The 21,380-nt window shown below is 38.7% G+C and overlaps 1 protein-coding gene across 1 annotated transcript in view; it reads right to left on the reverse strand.

Annotated features, from left to right (window-relative positions):
• LOC133664288 (mitogen-activated protein kinase kinase kinase 20-like) overlaps positions 1–21,380 on the reverse strand; it is a 77,344-nt gene that overhangs the window by 3,725 nt on the left and 52,239 nt on the right. The window contains exons 4-10 of the mRNA XM_062068798.1: positions 20,791–20,892; positions 20,557–20,622; positions 18,236–18,264; positions 13,274–13,411; positions 8,247–8,333; positions 2,632–2,706; positions 2,450–2,556 (exon numbers count right to left, since the gene is read on the reverse strand). Of these exons, the coding sequence (XP_061924782.1) occupies positions 2,450–2,556; positions 2,632–2,706; positions 8,247–8,333; positions 13,274–13,411; positions 18,236–18,264; positions 20,557–20,622; positions 20,791–20,892 (604 nt within the window). The remainder of the gene's footprint in view (positions 1–2,449; positions 2,557–2,631; positions 2,707–8,246; positions 8,334–13,273; positions 13,412–18,235; positions 18,265–20,556; positions 20,623–20,790; positions 20,893–21,380) is intronic.

The raw sequence follows: 21,380 nt of genomic DNA on the forward strand, positions 1-21,380 counted from the left end.
AAGAAAAGGCATTAAAGCTTAGGGAAGGCTATGCAGAACGAAACTAAAACTGAACTGACTACAAAGTAAACAAAAACAGAATGCTGGACGACAGCAAAGACTTACTGTGGAGCAAAGACGGCGTCCACAATGTACATCCGTACATGACATGACAATCAACACTGTCCCCACCAAGAATAATAAAAACAACTGAAATATTCTTGATTGCTAAAACAAAGTAGATGCGGGAAATATGGCTCAAAGGAAAACATGAAACTGCTACAGGAAAATACCAAAAAAAGGGAAAAAGCCACCAAAATAGGAGCGCAAGACAAGAACTAAAACACTACACACAGGAAAACAGCAAAAAACTCCAAATAAGTCAGGGTGTGATGGGACAGGTGGTGACAGTACACCTACTTTGAGACAAGAGTTATAGTGATTGGTTATGGTTTAAAGTCATATCCAACAATTGCGACGACGACTTTTTACTGTCAACAGAGTTTCGTTTTTTAATGATTTCTGCTGGTGGTGTGCCTCCGCATTTTTTCAACGCAAAAAATGTGCCTTGGCTCAAAAAAGGTTGAAAAACACTGTTTTAGTGAATGGGACACCCAAAAATGTACATGAAAATAAAGAAAGTGGGATTAACAATATTAACTATGAACAATAAAACACTGAATATTAACAACATATTTTACTTCTCAGACCAGCCCCTCTATAGTTGTGTATCTTTTACAATCAGGCAATACACAACAAAAATGTAAAAAAACAGCAAAATATGAATGCAAAGTGTAATAAACACCTACAATATGATATATTATAACTTTTATGCAGAAATTTGCTGTGACGTAGATTACCGTAATAACTCCTATAACACCCAAAAGTGCAGATTTCAACCATTGAAATACTTTTTATAGCAAGACTTTCGCTCATTTAGAAACATCACTGCACATCTAAATGGCGGAGACAGTTTTGTTGTTGAAGCTACGCTGCTGCCCACTGCTCCCCTCACCTCCCAGGGTGTGATCAAGGGGATGGGTCAAATGCAGAGGACAAATTTCACCACACCTAGTGTGTGTGTGTGACAATCATTGGTACTTTAACTTTAACTTAACTTAAGATCTAAAAAAAATATGTAGAACATCCGGTGGGCTGAATTAAATATCTTAACGGGCTGCATGTTTCATGGGGCGGTAAAGCTCGGTTGGTAAAGCGGCCGTGCCAGCAACTTGAGTGTTCCAGGTTCGATGCCCGCTTCCGCCATCCTAGTCGTTGCCGTTGTGTCCTTGGGCAAGACACTTTACCCACCTGCTCCCAGTGTCACCCATACTGGTTTAAATGTAACTTAGCTATTGGGTTTCACTATGTAAAAGCGCTTTGAGTCACTAGAGAAAAGTGCTATATAAATACAATTCACTTTATGTCTAGAGGGCTCTCATAATGATACAAAAATCTTATTCAGAAGGTTGTAAACTGTTTATTTTATGCTCTAGCTTAATCTAATTCATGGTTCCTCTTTGCAAAATTTAATTCATCACAGTCATGTCCGGAACCAATTAACGAGGCACAACTGTAATAGAATACATGAAGTTAATTTAATTTAAAAAATACATTTAAATGGTTTGTAAAAACAGGAAATAATGAATGAATTAAACAAAAATAAATATATAAATAAATACTCCCCTGTCAATAAAATAATGAACACAACTATATTGGTAAAACTGTTATTGTACAAGTTTACTTGCTCAACTTCTCTGATAACTTTTAACTCTCGCATTCAACAGGACCTTGTCCTGCCCTGTTCTGACTTCTCTTTACAGAACATATTGAACATTTGAAAGGTCAACTTTTTCTTGCCTTGAAACCCTAAATGCAAACCTCCAAACTTGAGACGAACACTGAGGGGGGAAACTAAAAAACGAGCGCAAACTACAAAACACGGCCTGGTGGAGTCGACTACCGTCCGCCACCTGTAGGACTTGACTTTGTACACGTGACCCGTCTCTAGTTTCACCTGCGCGGACACGACGGCGCCAACACGCCTGGTGGAGGAGAAGAAGAAGAAGCCACGCGGCGCCATCCCCGTCGAGGGGCTGATGCAGAATAAAGTAGCAGCTGAGACTCAGGCTGTGCTAAACATCAACTGAACCTCCAGCTGCTCATACAGCCCAATTAAACACTTCTACTTGAAAAAGATGGTGATTATTTTTAGGGCCTTATGGGTAAAGAGAGGAAATATATCCAGATGGAGGATTCTTTCGAGGTTTTTATGCCTTTATGTCGCCATCAGTCAAGTCATTAAAGATCTATATGAAGCGTCTCCACTCCTTTTTTGTATTTCCCCGACCCCCGTCAGCTACATTTCCACATCATTCTTTACAAACAGTCGCACATTTCCTTTAGGCTGAGAGTGCATATTGACTTCTAAATACATTTAGTTGGCCTGCAGAATGGCTCATTACTTTACCTCCATTCAGACTTGTTGTGGAGGAAAGAGTTGCACTGTTCGGAGAGTTGGCTGTCGTTCCACATGGACTCCAAAGTAGACAGGATCTGCTTGAACGTCGGCCTCTCCTGAATTGACAGAGCCAACTTTTAGCGGCCGGTGTTGTTGGCCACGATGGCAGTTGAAGTAGTCGCGCGACTTACTTTTGGATCTGTCCTCCAGCAGTCCCTCATCAGCTCTGCAAAGCTGGCAGGGCAGCCGCTGGGGATGGTTAGCCTCTAGAACACACAAACGTACACCTGGGTTTTAGAAATATACCTAAAATAATCCAATACAAGAGCTGAGTGAGATGTTCAGATAACTACAAATACCAGATTGTTCCATACACTTGGCTGGAAAAATGTCTGTCCACTACAGGGGACATGACATCAAATAATTGAGAATCAATGGGACAACATGTTATGCCCTCACTCATTAAAGGCCTACTGAAATGAATTTTTTTCATTTAAACGGGGATAGCAGATCCATTCTATGTGTCATGCTTGATCATTTCGCGATATTGCCATATTTTTGCTGAAAGGATTTAGTAGAGAACATCGACGATAAAGTTGCAACTTTTGGTCGCTGATAAAAAAAAGCCTTGCCTGTACCGGAAGTAGCGTGACGTCAACAGTTGACAGTCTCCTCACATTTCCCCATTGTTTACACCAGCAGCTAGAGCGATTTGGACCGAGAAAGCGACGATTACCCCATTAATTTGAGCGAGGATGAAAGATTTGTGGATGAGGAACGTTAGAGTGAAGGACTAGAATGCAGTGCAAGACAAATATCTTTTTTCGCTCTGACCGTAACTTAGGTACAAGCTGGTTCATTGGATTCCACACTCTCTCCTTTTTCTATTGTGGATCACGGATTTGTATTTTAAACCACCTCGGATACTATATCCTCTTGAAAATGAGAGTCGAGAACGCGAAATGGACATTCACAGTGACTTTTATCTCGACAATGCATCGGTGAAACACTTTAGCTAGAGAGCTAACGTGATAGCATCGTGCTTAACTGCATATAGAAACAAAATAAATAAATCCCTGACTGGAAGAATAGACAGACGATCAACAATACTATTAAACCATGGACATGTAACTACACGGTTAATGCTTTCCAGCCTGGCGAAGGTTAACAATGCTGTTGCTAACGACGCCATTGAAGCTAACTTAGCAACCAGACCTCACAGAGCTATGCTAAAAACATTAGCGCTCCACCTACGCCAGCCAGCCCTCATCTGCTCATCAACACCCGTGCTCACCTGCGTTCCAGCGATCGACGGTGCGACGAAGGACTTCACCTGATCACAGATGCGGTCGGCGAGACGGAGGAAGTTAAGGTGAGTTCGGCGGCTAGCGCGTCTGCTATCCATCTCTGTCCTCCTGGTTGTGTTGCTGTAATCCGCCGCTAATACACCGATCCCACCTACAACTTTCTTCTTTGCAGTCTCCATTGTTCATTAAACAAATTGCAAAAGATTCACCAACACAGATGTCCAGAATACTGTGGAATTTTGAGATGAAAACAGAGTTTTTTTGTATAGGATTCAATGGGTCCGCATACTTCCCGTTTCAATGATTGACGTCACGCGCATACGTCATCATACATAGACGTTTTCAAGCGGAAGTTTAGCGGGAAATTTAAAATTGCACTTTATAAGTTAACCCGGCCGTATTGGCATGTGTTGCAATGTTAAGATTTCATCATTGATATATAAACTATCAGACTGCGTGGTCGGTAGTAGTGGGTTTCAGTAGGCCTTTAACACATCATAATGGGACTGTCTTGATTAAGGCTGGACTAGTAATCGAATGAGGTGGCGACTTGTCCAGGGTGTACCCCGCCTACCGCCCGAATGCAGCTGAGATAGGCTCCAGCGACCCCCCGCGACCCCGAAAGGGATAAGCGGTAGAATAATGGATGGATGGATGGATAGTAGAGATGTCCGATAATATCGGCCTGCCGATATTATCGGCCGATAAATACTTTAAAATGTAATATCGGAAATTATTGGTATCGTTTTTTTATTATCGGTATGTTTTTTTAAATTTTTTATTAAATCAACATAAAAAACACAAGATACACTTACAATTAGTGCACCAACCCAAAAAAAACTCCCTCCCCCATTTACACTCATTCACACAAAAGGGTTGTTTCTTTCTGTTATTAATATTCTGGTTCCTACATTATATATCAATATATATCAATACAGTCTGCAAGGGATACAGTCCGTAAGCACACATGATTGTGCGTGCTGCTGGTCCACTAATAGTACTAACCTTTAACAGTCAATTTTACTCATTTTCATTCATTACTAGTTTCTATGTAACTGTTTTTATATTGTTTTACTTTCTTTTTTATTCAAGAAATGTTTTTAAATTTATTTATCTTATTTTATTAATTTTTTTAAAAAGGACCTTATCTTCACCATACCTGGTTGTCCAAATTAGGCATAATAATGTGTTAATTCCACGACTGTATCAGAATCAGAAAGAATCAGAATAGTTTTATTGCCATTGTTTGAGAACGGGTTCACAAACCAGGAATTTTTCTTGGTGTGTATCGTATCGGTAATTAAGAGTTGGACAATATCGGAATATCGGATATCGGCAAAAAGCCTTTATCGGACATCCCTAATGGATAGTAATTGAATTTTGATTTACATTTTGGCTTTTCACCATGATCCTAAAAAGATACTAACAGAAAAAAAAATATATACTAATGGGCCTTGTGACCTGCATGCAAATTCCTGAGCTTGTAGTGAAAAAAGGACCACATCCACCAGAAGTTTGGAATCTCATCCATGGTTGCCACTCCCATTTGTATCCCACATAAGGGCTGGGCGATAAGGTTGAAAACTGTATCACGATATTAGTTGTTTATGTTGGTGGATATCAACATATAGTAATATTTTTTTCATGACTTATAAAAAATATGAACCAGGAGAAAAATATATTGAATGTTAACATTTCAATTTCAACGACTTGTCCAGGGTGTACCCCGCCTTCCGCCCGAATGCAGCTGGGATAGGCTCCAGCAACCCCCGCGACCCCGAAAAGGACAAGCGGTAGAAAATGGATGGATGGATGGATGGATTTCAATTTCAAATGAAACCTTCCTCTGATTATAATCCCCTCAGCTATCAAGGCAGAGAGGAAAGGAAATGTCAACGCAACCATGGAAAACACTCAAACAACCGATGTAAACAAAAGTCTAAAATCACAATTAACCCTTGACAACAAGCTCTTTACATAAAAAAATAAGGAATACGTAAGAAATGCTTAATAAAATGTAACAAAATAGTGCAACGTGTGAAAATGTAAACACTTTTTTGCCTGTTTAGTGCCAGGAAGTTATGTGGTTTTTGTAACATTTATTTGGTCTGTTACTCTTATTCAAGTATGGAAGTGATTTTATGTTTTACCATAATTATTATTTAAATATTATTGGACCAAATTGTCATTTTAAAGTAGCACACTTGTTACATTTGGTTATTTATTTCATTCGTACAGTCCTGCACTTTAGTTCCTACCTGTTGTTTCTCCAAAGAACCGCTTGGAATTTGCCACATTTGTGGATACCTCCACGTATGGTAGAGATTAGGGTCGTACGGTATACTGGTACTAATAAAGTACAGCAGTTATAATGAATTAAAATAGGTATTATACTGCCTCTGACAGTCGCTTCATGTCTTATTTACGTGCCTCCACTTGGACAGCGTCTTCTCCCCGTCATCTTTGTTGTAGCGGTGTAGCGTCAAGGACAGAGTGGAAGAAGTGTCAAAAGATGGAGCATTCAAACTTTACTTCAATCAATAACAGAGCAGCATCTCCTCATCGCTGGCTCACTAGTGCAACAACAACGCCCGAAATGTGTCCCGTGAAAAACCGTCCGACCGGAACTCTCTAATAACTAAAGTTCCTTGGGTGAATAATGTAAACTCACTACACGTTTTAGTGCTTTCATGGTGAGTTTACTGAAAGATATAAGTAAGAACTTTACACTACTTTATATTAGAAATGGCAACAGTGGAGGATGAATGTCACATAACAAGAAGATAGAGAAGAAGAAGAAGATTATCGACTACGGTGTCTGCACGGACTACAAAGGCGGAAGCACGCACATTTTCAGGACTTATGCAGATCCCAAATACAGATCAGCAGGTACCAGAAAGTAAGAAAAGTTGGTTTTGCATAATATTGTGAAACAAAACACCAGATAATATGTCTTACCTTATACACACACCATAATAATACTCCTATGTTGAAGCACAGTACAATCCATCGAGCGGTGTGGCTTCATAGCTTACCAAAGTCCTACTAAAACATTTTGATAGATTTTTGAGCGCCGTGTGTAATGTTCTATATTTTCATTGGAACATATAAAATGTTGGTGTTGTTTACTTGAGTCATATTGCAGTCTACATGTATCTCTTATGTGTGACTACCATCATATTGCAGTCTACACGTATCTCTTATGTGTGACTGCCATCTACTGGTCACACTTATCATTTCAGTATGTACCAAATAAAATAGTTTTGAGGTCGGTAAGCACAACCAAAATTATTCCATACATTAGGCGCACTGGGTTATAAGGCGCACTGTCGAGTTTTAAGAAAATTAAAGGATTTTAAGTGTGCCTTATTGTCCGAAAAATACGGTAATTTAAAATAGAATTTTGGTGGTTCAAAATACAAATTTTTTCCAATGAAAAAAAACTTTTTTTTAATAATGATTTCATTATTAATCAAAATAACCGTGATTATTATTTTTGCCACAATCGTCCAGCCCTGGTCTAAATGCAGCTTGTTGTAAAAACTCCGTACAGTAGATGCTGAAGTTTTCATGTTTTTTGCTCACATGCGTAATGGTCCATTGTTAGAATAATTATGTGTAAGTTATCACACAACTCTTATGCTTAAAGGCCGGTGCTATAGTTATTATCAATTGTGCTGAAGTTGCATTTTTCTATCTGTGCAAAGGGACATCGTCTCGTATCAGAGTTTGTGTCCAGAATCGGCCTGCTGACTGCCAAGGCCGAACATCGAGTGCCGTGACGCAGACAAAGCGGAGACAGGGCGATATCACGAGTGTCAGCACATGTGCATTTCATGAATAATCATATATTGTGTCTAACTGGGGCTGCTGAAATGACCCCCCTTCCTTCAGCAGCAGCCTCAGTGATGTAACCAGGGACCTCCCAAATAAATAGAGGAGCACATGGGCTGGACTTTAGAGCGTAGGTTGGTTCTGTAACTACAGTACAGCCCAAAACGTCTCTCCTCATTGAGCTAAATTGAACTCTGTCTCTGCATGATTCCTTGCTTCTTGTCTGTTTAATAGATGTCATCAGTGTTTAAACCTGACATTCATTAAGTTAATTTGATTGTTGTCTCATCTACGAACCCCACCCTTCACCCAAACGCCACAGATACTTTAGATTATGGGAGACATCAAATACACAATGTATCCCACTGGGAAGTCTTCACTTCAATCAAGACGAGGTCAGCAATAGTTTCCATTTATGTGATACATACATGTGCCATCTAATGAGGTCCAAGGCAAGAGCTGTGTGAATGATGCTACCTTTATAGATAGAGAACAATAATGGATCAGTTTAATTAACACTTTGCATGATGCTAGTTGTGGCTTGCAGTGATGTACAACTGGAAGCCTGCAAGTGGATCGCAACGACAAATGAAAATTAATAGCGATCGGCTCGTGTTTCGACTCGTCCGTCTCCATGTTTGCGGGCAAATGTGTCATTAAAATACCTCGTCTTTCTCCACAACGAGCCAAGCCACTTGCAAGCCTTCCAGTCCTTTAAATGGTACCTCACGAGTCAGCATTTCCCACAGCACCTGTGACACGGGCAGATCTAAATTACTGACAGAATTACAGCACAATAAAACACACATTTAAACAAAAAAAACTAACAAAAAGTATTAATTACTGATGGAGAAATGCTAGAAACATGCTGTATTCACACACTTATTTGCATTTCAACAGCCAGACGTTATTTTCAATGTTTGACTTTCTGTGCAATACTTAGGTACCGGTAAGTCAGGGGTGTCCAAACTTCTTCCACTGAGGGCCGCACACTGAAAAATCAAAGCAAGCGGGGGCCATTTTGATATATTTTTATTTTAAAAACCAATACAATATATGTATAAAAAATATACATTAAGGCCTCCACTCAGGCTTGATCCCGGGGAACCCAAAGGGTTTTGGTCCAAAAAATATTTAAAATGTGTCATTATTCAGTATTATTATTTAAAATGTATCATTATTCAGTATTATTATCTCTAGGTCAACATTAGGTCTACCTGTCAATATAACGTTTTTAAAGATTTAAGTCGTATGCTCTTTTTGTCAAAGAAAACCCTGTTTTTTTATGGAAAAAACACAAAATATGCAATATTTTCACCCAATAACATTTTTAAGAGGAATATTTCAGATTATATAATATTTGGAGCCTTAAAAAGGTCAATAACTCATAACACCATTGATTTTCATTATTATTTTTTGAGCAATGACACTTAAAAACAAATTACACAAAAATTATTGGGGAACCAAAAGGGTCCTACTCATTAAAGTGTTAAAAAATAAATTATGCATTTTTTTTACTGTTTACTTTTAACACAATAATCTCGAGATCAACTTCAGATCTATCCGTCAATTATACGTTGCATTGTTGTTTATGTTTTTTGTTTGTTCGTTTTAGGCCCTTCTTTAAAAAAAAAATTTAAAAAAAAAAAAAGCAAAATTTTTTATATGGCAAACACAAAATATGCAACATTTTCCCCAAAAAATATCTCAAAGTGCAATATTTAATGTGACGTAATTGGAGCCTTGGATAGGTCAATAATTCATATTAACATTGATTTTGATTCATTATTATTTTTTAAAGAAAGAAACAGCCTGCATGGCAGCTTTGTGTTATTAGAGTAAACATTGCAACATTTTCTTGTTACATTTCACCTGTTTGGTCTTTCATACCACTTTTTATGTTTTTAATTTTTTTAATCGTATTTTAAAAGGGGCCGTGGGGCCATTAAAAAATGACCTGCGGGCCGCAAATGGCCCCCTGCGGTAAGTAATGTCAAACCAATGTAAAGAAACATTGTTTTAATGGAACTGATGACACCATTAGAATATTAAATAAAGCGAAGACCCACTTTAAAACCAAACATATTTTCCGCACTCAATAGAGATAGCAAGCGCAGTATTTTGAAGAAGAGACAAGGTGTTACAAAGATGGAGCACTTCTACAAAGGTCAACATTGCAGCTGATGTTGGAAATACATAAATGCTTTTTAGTCATGAATGCATCAAGTGTCCTTGTAGAGAAGAACATTTTGGGCTGCCGAAATCTTAAAAGCAACATGAAAAAGGTTAAAAACCTAGTTAGTGTCACAGGTATAATTAAGCCATCGTATTTAGTATGCATTGTTTCCCTCCAACATGTCAGCAATGTATATAATACTAATTGATCAGATTATACGTGTATTAGAACAATTTACAACGAGTTTGCACATGTCTCTACACCAGACCTGGGCAAAATAGGGCCCGCGGACCACATGTGGCCCATTAAGATTTTCAATCCGGCCCGCCTGACGTTCTACATCATTTTTTTAGACCTTTAACATCAAAAGTGTATTTGCCATTATGATGTGCAGTGATGTTTTTAAATGAGCGTACGTCTTGAACTATAGAAAGTATTTCAATGGTTGAAATCTGCACTTTTGGGTGTTACAGGAGTTATTAGGGTAATCTAGGTCACAGCAGCTCAGACCAGGAACAAAGCAGAGCAGCCAGTCCCAAACACATGAGCCAGGAACAGATGCGGAAGCACATTTTTTTACAACAAATTTCTGCATAAAAGTGATAATATATCATATTCTAGGTGTTTATTACACTTTGCATTCATATTTTGCTCTTTGTTACAATTTTGTTGTGTTTAGCTTGATTGTAAAAGATACACAACTATGGAGGAGCTGGTCTGAGAAGTAAAAGATGTTCATACGTTATTAATATTCAGCGTTTTATTGCTCATAGTTAATATTGTAAATCCCACTTTCTTTATTTTTATGTACATTGTGGGTGTCCCATTCACTAAAACAGTGTTTTTCAAATGTTTTGGAGCCAAGGCGCATTTTTTCAACGCAAAAAACGAAGGCACACCACCAGCAGAAATCATTAAAAAACGAAACTCTGTTGACAGTAAAAAGTCGTTGTCGCAATTGTTGGATATGACTTTAAACTATAACCAAGCATGCATCAATATAGCTCTTGTCTCAAAGTAGGTGTACTGTCACCACCTGTCACATCACCCCCTGACTTATTTTGAGTTTTTTGCTGTTTTCCTGTGTAGTGTTTTAGTTCTTGTCTTGCACTCCTATTTTGGTGGCTTTTCCTCTTTTTTTGGTGTTTTCCTGTAGCAGTTTCATGTCTTCCTTTGAGCGATATTTCCGGCATCTACTTTGTTTTAGCAATCAAGAATATTTCAGTTGTTTTTATCCTTCTCTGTGGGGACATTGTTGATTGTCATGTCATGTTCGGATGTACTTTGTGGACGCCGTCTTTGCTGTCATCCAGCATTCTGTTTTTGTTTACTTTGTAGCCAGTTCAGTTTTAGTTTTGTTCTGCATAGCCTTCCCTAAGCTTAAATCCCTTTTCTTAGGGGCACTCACCTTTTGTTTACTTTTGGTTTAAGAATTAGACACCTTTTTACCTGGACACTGCCTCCCGCTGTTTCCGACATCTACAAAGCAATTAGCTAACGGCTGCCACCTAATGTAATGGAAGAGTATTACACGGTTACTCTGCAGAGCTCTAGACAACACCGACACTCAACAACAACACATCATGTTCATCACATCAGTGTTTTATTGTTCATAGTTAATATTGTAAATCCCACTTTCTTTATTTTCAAGTACAAACCCCGTTTCCATATGAGTTGGGAAATTGTGTTAGATGTAAATATATAAACGGAATACAATGATTTGCAAATCATTTTCAACCCATATTCAGTTGAATATGCTACAAAGACAATATATTTGAAGTTCAAACTGATAAACATTTTTTTTTTGCAAATAATCATTAACTTTAGAATTTGATGCCAGCAACACATGACAAAGAAGTTGGGAAAGGTGGCAATAAATACTGATAAAGTTGAGGAATGCTCATCAAACACTTATTTGGAACATCCCACAGGTGAACAGGCAAATTGGGAACAGGTGGGTGCCATGATTGGGTATAAAAGTAGATTCCATGAAATGCTCAGTCATTCACAAACAAGGATGGGGCTAAGGTCACCACTTTGTCAACAAATGCGTGAGCAAATTGTTGAACAGTTTAAGAAAAACCTTTCTCAACCAGCTATTGCAAGGAATTTAGGGATTTCACCATCTACGGTCCGTAATATCATCAAAGAGTTCAGAGAATCTGGAGAAATCACTGCATGTAAGCAGCTAAGTCCGTGATCTTCGATCCCTCAGGCTGTAATGCATCAACAAGCGACATCAGTGTGTAAAGGATATCACCACATGGGCTCAGGAACACTTCAGAAACCCACTGTCAGTAACTACAGTTGGTCGCTACATCTGTAAGTGCAAGTTAAAACTCTCCTATGCAAGGCGAAAACCGTTTATCAACAACACCCAGAAACGCAGTCGGCTTCACTGGGTCATCTAAGATGGACTGATACAAAGTGGAAAAGTGTTCTGTGGTCTGACGAGTCCACATTTTAAATTTTTTTTGGAAACTGTGGACGTCGTGTCCTCCGGACCAAAGAGGAAAAGAACCAAGACATGGGTAACTTACACATCTGTGAAGGCACCATTTATGCAGAAAGGTAATACAGGTTTTGGAGCAACATATGTTGCCATCCAAGCAATGTTACCATGGACGCCCCTGCTTATTTCAGCAAGACAATGCCAAGCCACGTGTTACATCAACGTGGCTTCATAATAAAAGAGTGCAGGTACTAGACTGGCCTGCCTGTAGTCCAGACCTGTCTCCCATTGAAAATGTGTGGTGCATTATGAAGCCTAAAATACCACAACGGAGACCCCCGGACTGTTGAACAACTTAAGCTGTACATCAAGCAAGAATGGGAAAGAATTCCACGTGAGAAGCTTAAAAATTGTGTCTCCTCAGTTCCCAAACGTTTACTGAGTGTTGTTAAAAGGAAAGGCCATGTAACACAGTGGTGAACATGCCCTTTCCCAACTACTTTGACACGTGTTGCAGCCATGAAATTCTAAATTAATGATTATTTGCAAAAAAAAAAATTAAGTTTATGAGTTTGAACATCAAATATCTTGTCTTTGTAGTGCATTCAATTGAATATGGGTTGAAAAGGATTTGCAAATCATTGTATTCCATTTATATTTACATCTAACACAATTTCCCAACTCATATGGAAACGGGGTTTGTACAATTTGGGTGTCCCATTCAGTAAAAAACTATAAAATTCCATTCCGTTTTTTTTAGGTGGTCTGTCATGACTTTTAAATAACTCTATGGGACATTGTGACTTTTGGTATTAGTGTTCCTGGAAAAAAGGGACCCAAACACACATACTGTACAGCAGATTTTTACAGTATATATCATTTATACACACATACACATTGGCCCCCCTAGACACATTGTTTTCTCTCAATGTGGCCCCTGAGTCCAAATATTTGCCCAGCTCTTCTCTACAACAAGGCTGCATACAGTAAGTGTTTGAAAATGGCTGTGTGTGAAGATGACTTAGATCATGTGACTTTCCCTAACTGTGGTCGCCGCCACTCACCACAGCGTAGGAGAAGGTGTCACAGGTCTCAGACACGGGCAGACTCTGGATGACCTCGGGCGCCATCCATGGAAAGGTACCCACTAGAGACATGTGAGTCGTGTGGGTCAGAAACTTGGAGGCCCCAAAATCACAGATCTGGAAAAAGACAAAAATGAGTCAGAAAATACTTTTTGCTGCACCGCTTGTTGCCGGGCAGAATTCGCGGCGCACCACTAAGTTGTTCAGTGTCTGAATATAAGACGAAGACCTTACTTGCCTTAAGAGCTGTGCTAGAGTTGACAGACTTACTGGCTATCACTGCTTGGATAACGCTAATGAGTGGGCTGCTTACAGAGGACCTGGGGCCGTACTTATCAAGCTTCTTAGAGTGCCATTTTACACTTAAGTCCTGAGAATTTGCGAAATGTAGTCCTACTCTCAAACTTAAGAATAAAAGCTTTTTATCAACGTTCTTAAGTCTAAGAATCACTCCTACTCTCCACGATATTTAAGAGACCTTCAGAGGTGTCTTAAGTGGTTAGGAGTTGCCAGCAGGGGATGGCACTGAGGCGAGAGAGACATGCGCGAACGTTCAGGGAACGGAACAATGTTTTTTTTTTTTTGATGACGAGCAGCTGATCAAACGGTATCGTTTAGACAGAGCGGATATTATTTTTGTCACAGATTTAATACTTTTCGATTCCTTGTTGATTTCTGCATGTGTCTGCAGTGGGCTAGTATATATAGAGCCACCCACACCAGTTTCAAATTAGTTGCCTAATTAATGAATTGGAAAGAAAATGTTATGACAGTAGCGTATGTGTGTGGCCGTGAGGTGAGTGACGTCAGTGAGTGTGTGGGCGATAGAAGAGAGGGAGCGGTAGCGTGAGTGCCGGCGGGGACTAGTTTGTTTTGTATTATTTTGTAGTTTATTGTCAAAATATACACTCCAATTGTCCACTTAAATATTTCCAAGATATTTCTTTATTCTTAGACAACGGATTCCCTTCCGTGATTGGTCATTTCTATGGACACAAAAATGACGTCACCTAAAATTCCGTTTACGGCACATAGTAATGTCGTAATTCAGCTCTGAGTGTGACACTTAGATTCAGTCCTACACTTCGCTGAAAGTGTGAGTAAGACGCTTGATAACTAACTTTTAAGTGCAGCTTTCAGCGAATAATTTATTTACTCTTAAGTCAACTCTTAGCAGACTTCTTAGGAGTAATTCTAAGAAGCTTGATAAGTACGGCCCCTGATCTACTAAAGGCTAGCATGTACTAAAACACGTGCAAACTTAATAGCACACGCAAAGCTGATCTACTAAAGGTGTGCAGAGAGGATTGTGTCTATGACTGAGCAGAACAAGGAGTGCAATCCATTTAGCGTGTCTGTCTGCGTGGATATGCACAAACATACTGATCGTCACAACTGGGAGGAGAAAATGCAAATATAAATATACTGCGCACACAGTTTGATTTATCTAGACAAAACTTAACTGCAAACGTTATTTTGCGTCTTTATTTAGAACGTCTGAAAATTATGTGCAAACTGACAGTTACATACAGTACATTCAATGTGTCTTCTTTATTTATGATAAATGATAAATGGGTTATACTTGTATAGCGCTTTTCTACCTTCAAGGCACTCAAAGCGCTTTGACACTATTTCCACATTCACCCATTCACACACACATTCACACACTGATGGCGGGAGCTGCCATGCAAGGTGCTAACCAGCACCCATCAGGAGCAAGGGTGAAGTGTCTTGCTCAAGGACACAACGGACGTGACCAGGTTGGTAGAAGGTCACTCTCGGCCACTCTCCCAACCGCACAATGTAAATAGTCATTTCCATGACTATTTACATTGTAGATTGTCACATCAAAACTATAAATGAACACATGTGGAGTTTTTTATTTAACAAAAAAAGGTGAAATAACTAAAAACATGTTTTATATTCTAGTTTCTTCAAAATAGCCACCCTTTACTCCGATTACTGCTTTGCACACTCTTGGTATTCTCCTGATGAGCTTCAAGCACACCTGTGGAGTGAAAACCATTTCAGGTGACTACCTCTTGAAGCTCATGGAGAGAATGCCAAGAGTGTGCATAGCAGTAATCAGAGCAAAGGGTGGCTATTTTGAAGAAACTAGAATATAAAACATGTTTTCAGTTATTTCACCTTTTTTTGTTAAATACATAACTCCACATGTGTTCATTCATAGTTTTGATGTGACAATCTACAATGAAAATAGTCATGAAAATAAAGAAAACGCATTGAATGAGAAGGTATGTCCAAACTTTTGGCCTGTACTGTACATCCTACGTACGTTTGTCAACATATATGGACTGTCAAAAATAAAACATTTGACATTGTGTCTATTAACCATATCATTTTATATAATTTTATAGCTGCTGGATGACTTAAAAAGCGAAATAAAACAAATCTGTTTGATGTGTTTTTTTTGAATGACATTCATTTTTTTCCTATAGAAGATATATTATTATACGTATCTACTATGTAAAAAAAACTTTTTGCACTGTGCATTTTCTTGCCTATTCTTCTTCACATTCGCAGTTAGTGCCACAGCCTCTCCCATGAGTGCACCTTCAGTGTGCAAATACAAAAAAGTGGTTTCCATTGTAAATGCACCGCAGGACTGCTTCTGAAATGCCCATAAAAAGTGGAACATGTCTGCTGCTTGTTTCAAAACATAGCAAAAGGTGACAGGTAGGAGTATGACAACATGAATGTGCAGTAAATGAGAGTCTCTCCTTGGTGAAAGCCCCCGATAGTACACGCTAAAGCCTCATTTAAATAAGGCGGTGGGCTTTTCGATTGCACGTGCAATGTTAGTAGATCACACACAACACATCCACTAATAGTACACGCTGTTTAGCACCTGGTATTGTATTTGGATCTTAGTAGATCTAAATCGTGTCAATTTGACACCCCGAGTCTGTATTTTTCTGACAAATAAACCACACGGTTGCTTTGTAATCAAACCATAACAGTTTGACCCATGGCTAGTTTGAGGCCCTAAGCAAAATCTTATTTGGGGCCCCACTTCCTCATTACAATCTTTTTCCGCACTTTTTTATTTAGGTGAAACAATTTTTACATCAAAATTTCATTTGAAGCATGTTTTGTACTAAAACCAATTCATGTGAAATAAATTGTACAATCATTTATTTTTTTTAGTGCAAAAAATGTTTTTAACATAATTGAAACAGAAATGTTTCAATGCCTTTCAAAATCGGCCCCTTTGCCTTAAGAGAGATGCTATTTTCTGTGGAATTTTACAATACGTAAAAATTAAGTAAAATTGAATATGAAGCGCCCTGTCATTCATTAATTGACTTCTTCAGGCAAAATGTTTATAGGGCGGGGGGCGGCCCTGGTTTGATCCCTTTATGTGTCCACTTATTGTACATCACAAGGGCTGGGGGCCAGATGTGGCCCCCCCACTTCATTTTATTTGAACCTCGAAAGCCTGGAAAATAATATGTATCAATAGAGTACTGTAACTTTTCTTATTAAATGTATTATTTATTTCTATTTTGGGAGAAAAAACATAAATGTACTCAATGTAATCGCAAATGTTAGGGGCGGTATGGCGTAGTGGGTAGAGCGGCCGTGCCAGAAACCTGAGGGTTGCAGGTTCGCTCCCCGCCTCTTGACATCCAAATCGCTGCCGTTGTGTCCTTGGTCATGACACTTCACCCTTGCCCCCGGTGCCGCTCACACTGGTGAATGAATGATGAATGAATGATAGGTGGTGGTCGGAGGGGCTGTAGGCGCAAACTGGCAGCCTCACTTCCGTCAGTCTACCCCAGTCTACCTACAATTGTAGCTTACCACCACTAGGTGTGAATGAATGATGGGTTCCCACTTCATTGTGAGCGCTTTGAGTATCTAATAATAGAAAAGCGCGATATAAAATCTAATCCATTATTATTATTATTATTAAATGATAATGATAAATGATAAATGGGTTATACTTGTATAGCGCTTTTCTACCTTCAAGGTACTCAAAGCGCTTTGACAGTATTTCCACATTCACCCAATCACACACTGATGGCGGGAGCTGCCATGCAAGGCGCTAACCAGCAGCCATCAGGAGCAAGGGTGAAGTGTCTTGCCCGAGGACACAACGGACGTGACTAGGATGGTAGAAGGTGGGGATTGAACCCCAGTAACCAGCAACCCTCCGATTGCTGGCACGGCCACTCTACCAACTTCGCCACACCGCCCCGATGATGTTAAATGATGTTAACTTAAATAGTCTAATTATGCAAAAATATATTATCAAACATTCAAACCATTTTTAAATAGAAATAAATACTACTAATAATGATTTCAAAGCAAGTTATCCATCAAATTGTGCAATGTAAACGTAGCAATAGATTTCATGGTCAAATTGTGAAATTTACTGTGGTTTTAACAGAATTTTTCTCTAAATGAAAACAACTTTTTTACTGTAATAAACTGTGGTACCGTTTTGGCATTTACAGTGATACACCGAAAACTCTACAGTTGTTGATTTGCGGTAAAAAAAAAACAACTAAAAAACTGGCAGCTCAGGTGCCAAAATGTTACTGTAAAATTGTAAAAAAAACAAATGTACTTTTTACAGTAAAATTCCGGCAACTGAGCTGCCTTTTTTTTTTTACCATAAAAACAGCAATAATGATTTTCCATTTACAGTAAAATAAACTACATTTTGAGGTGAAATGATTGCAACTTACCATATTTTATTTACATTTTAGTTTAAAAGAAATCTACTAATAAAATTCATAAAACAATTGAGTAATAATAGTATTCACTAGAAGCGGCCAAACATACTGTAACTGTGACGTGGCCCTCTGTTATACATACATTAAGGCAGCAGAACTCATGCTCACTCCTAAGGCCTGCAAATTTCAGCAAGAAAATACAGTTGCATATTTTGAGAAAAAAAACAACTCTACCCACCTTCAGGACTTTGTCTGCTGTGATGACAACTGAAAGACAAATCACATTATCTCTGTGTTAAAAGTTCCAGTTCATTTACATCCATCAATCTCAATAAATAAGATCTATTTAAAATAACTTCAGAAGTTTAATTAAAAAAGTGAAATATTTTATAGCTTAACTACACACAAAGGAGAATAATTCAGTAATGTATGTCTTAGTTTCTTAATTATTTTTTAGCTTACTGTGACGATCTGTCACATTCACATCGGGTTGGGTTTCCTTGGTTGGTGTTTATTTCCTGTCAGCGCTCTTATTTTGGTTCCATTTCCTGCTTGTCTCCCTGAGCGCTGTTTCCCCTCACCTGCTGCTGATTGGCAGACTGGCCACACTTGTTGTCAATCAGCTGGCTGCTATTTATGCCTGCCTCAGCCACCAGTCAGGGCTTGATGATTGGTTTCCTGGTATACTGTTTGCTGGCTCCTGTTATCCTGGTTCCTTTTTTCGTTGCATTTCCTTTAGACATTAAAGTAATGTTTTCCTGCGCTACACCTGACATCTTTGCATCTTGGGGTTCACCAACAGATTATAATACTTACAGCTAATAAACTCCCCCCCCCCCCCAAAAAAAAAAAAACTTCACTATCTCATAAAATGTGAAAAATTGTCAAAAAGTTAGATATAATAGGCTTACTCGGTAAATGATGCAAAACCTTCCTGAGCCTCTAATTTAAGTCTGAAATGAACTTTTGAAATAAGATCACATTTTTTCTGCACAATTAGGCCAAAAATGCACCAAAAATAAGAACGCCAGACGAATCCAATAAGATCAAATTAAAACAGTGTTTTGCTCGAATGCAAAAATCCCTGTCAGTGTGATGCCGTGCATTTCTTAACTACTCCAAGCTACAATAATAAACACTTTGTTAAATGACAGTGTCAATCATAACTCAGCATCTTTTTGACATTTTAAGTCCACATTGGATGTCATTGGAAGTACGTCGGTTTTTATTGGTAATCTGTTCAAAAAGGACAGACAGACCGAATCGTACAAAAATCAAAAAAATTCTATAAAAAATTATAAATCTGTTCCAAACACCCAAAAATATTAATCTGAAGCCCATTTTATAAAGAATAATTTTAGTTTCACATCATTGTTGCGCAGTGCAGACAAAATGCGATATGAAATGATAACAATTTGGCAGACGAATGAGCTTATAAAGGGCCCCTATTATGCAAAACCAACTTTTCTTACATGTTGGTTCCTGCTGTTGTGTATTTGGGATCTTCATAAGTCCCAAAAAAGTTGAAATTAAACCGGGGAGGCTTTGCGGAGATATTTATAAAACAATTTACTTCTTCCAAACAAGCTGTTTGGAATTTGGCCCTGGTGTGATGTTTTTACCTTTTGTGACTGTTAGAATAATCACACAACTCTTATGCTTAAAGGCCGTTGCTATAGTTATTATCAATTGTGCCGAAGTTGTACTTTTCTATCTGTGCAAAGGGACATCGTCTCGTATCAGTGTTTGTGTCCAGACCCGGCCTGCTGACTGCCAAGGGCGAACATCGAGTGCCGTGACGCAGACAAAGCAGAGACAGGGCAATATCACGAGTGTCAGCACATTTGCATTTCATGAATAGTCATATATTGTGTTTAAGTGGGGCTGCTGAGATTACCCCCCTTCCTTCAGAGGCAGCCTCAGTGATGTAACCAGGGACCTCCCAAATAAATAGAGGAGCACGTGGGACTGTTACCTTAGAGCGTAGGTTGGAACTGTAACTAAGAGTACAGGCCAAAACGTCTCTCCTCATTGAGCTAAATTGAACTCTGTCTCTGCATGATTCCTTGCTTCTTGTCTGTTTAATAGATGTCATCAGTGTTTGAACCTGACAGCGACGTCAGCGGATTATCTATATATGGTCAATTTTTACGGGAAGGGCTTTGCGCGAGTCCGGCATTGTAGTGACTAAGCATCTTCTTTTTCTTTATCCAACTGACAAGTCAAACTAGGGCTAAGTGATAGATATAACTTTTACAGTATATACTGTATATACTACTGTTTATACCACTTACTTTTTATAGTGCATACTTTTAATATGTGCTCTAGAGCTATTATCTCTTGTTATGTTTAAATAATGCCACTGCTACCTAAGGTGCTGATAAACTGTGTTTTATTGTCTCACCTAAGCAGAGACAATAAAGAAGTTCAATCGTTCAAACTTTTCATGTCAATTGTCATGACGAAAATCAAACAAGACAAAAAGTGGGACGTAGAAAAACCGAGGTACTAACTAGTGTAAAGTTGAGGTATTATGGAGGCAGGCAGTAGTTTTCTTACCATTCCTTGACTTCAGGTCTCTGTGGATCACTTTAATTGGGGCCTCTGAGTGCAAATAGTGCATCCCTAAAGGAAAAATATAGAGCAAGGTATCAATCATGGAGTCAAAAAGGCTTCCTCCAAAATGTCAAACAAAGGTCTTCATAAAAAATTAAAAAATAAAAATGCACTCATCCGTCAATGATGTAATGCATATTCAGTGTTAGATATTGTCATGTGACTGTCCTGTCTCACCTCTGGCAATCTCTGTAGCCCAGGTCATAATGTGGCTTATGTCCATCTCTTCACTCTCAGCACAGGACAGGTAGTCGTAGAGAGATCCCTTGCTGGCATATTCTAACCAGGAACCAAAGACAACATGTACAGCCAGAAGGTTACTTCAACAGAAGGGCAGTCAGTCAAGTGTCCTTTAAAAGGTTCTTCATTGATACAAATCTATGAACGTTTGAAATCCATAACTGGTAGAGTAGAGCACTGATCAGAAATATAGCCATACTCATTGACCTATGACCTACGTTGGTCATCTTATAAATGAATAGCATTCTTGATTTGACGTAGGACAATATTCACTCAAGAACTGATTGTGTATAATGTACAGTGGAACCCACTTATCACGACGCCTCTGGTTCATAATGTACTTGGTTGTTGACCTATTTGAAACCCAAACGGACATTGTTTGTACATATTTTTTCACGTATATATATACACTACCGTTCAAAAGTTTGGGGTCACCCAAACAATTTTGTGGAATAGCCTTCATTTCTAAGAACAAGAATAGACTGTCGAGTTTCAGATGAAAGTTTTCTTTTTCTGGCCATTTTGAG

Source organism: Entelurus aequoreus, linkage group LG14, assembly GCF_033978785.1.
Source record: "Entelurus aequoreus isolate RoL-2023_Sb linkage group LG14, RoL_Eaeq_v1.1, whole genome shotgun sequence".
In the NCBI taxonomy this organism is placed as follows: domain Eukaryota; kingdom Metazoa; phylum Chordata; class Actinopteri; order Syngnathiformes; family Syngnathidae; genus Entelurus; species Entelurus aequoreus.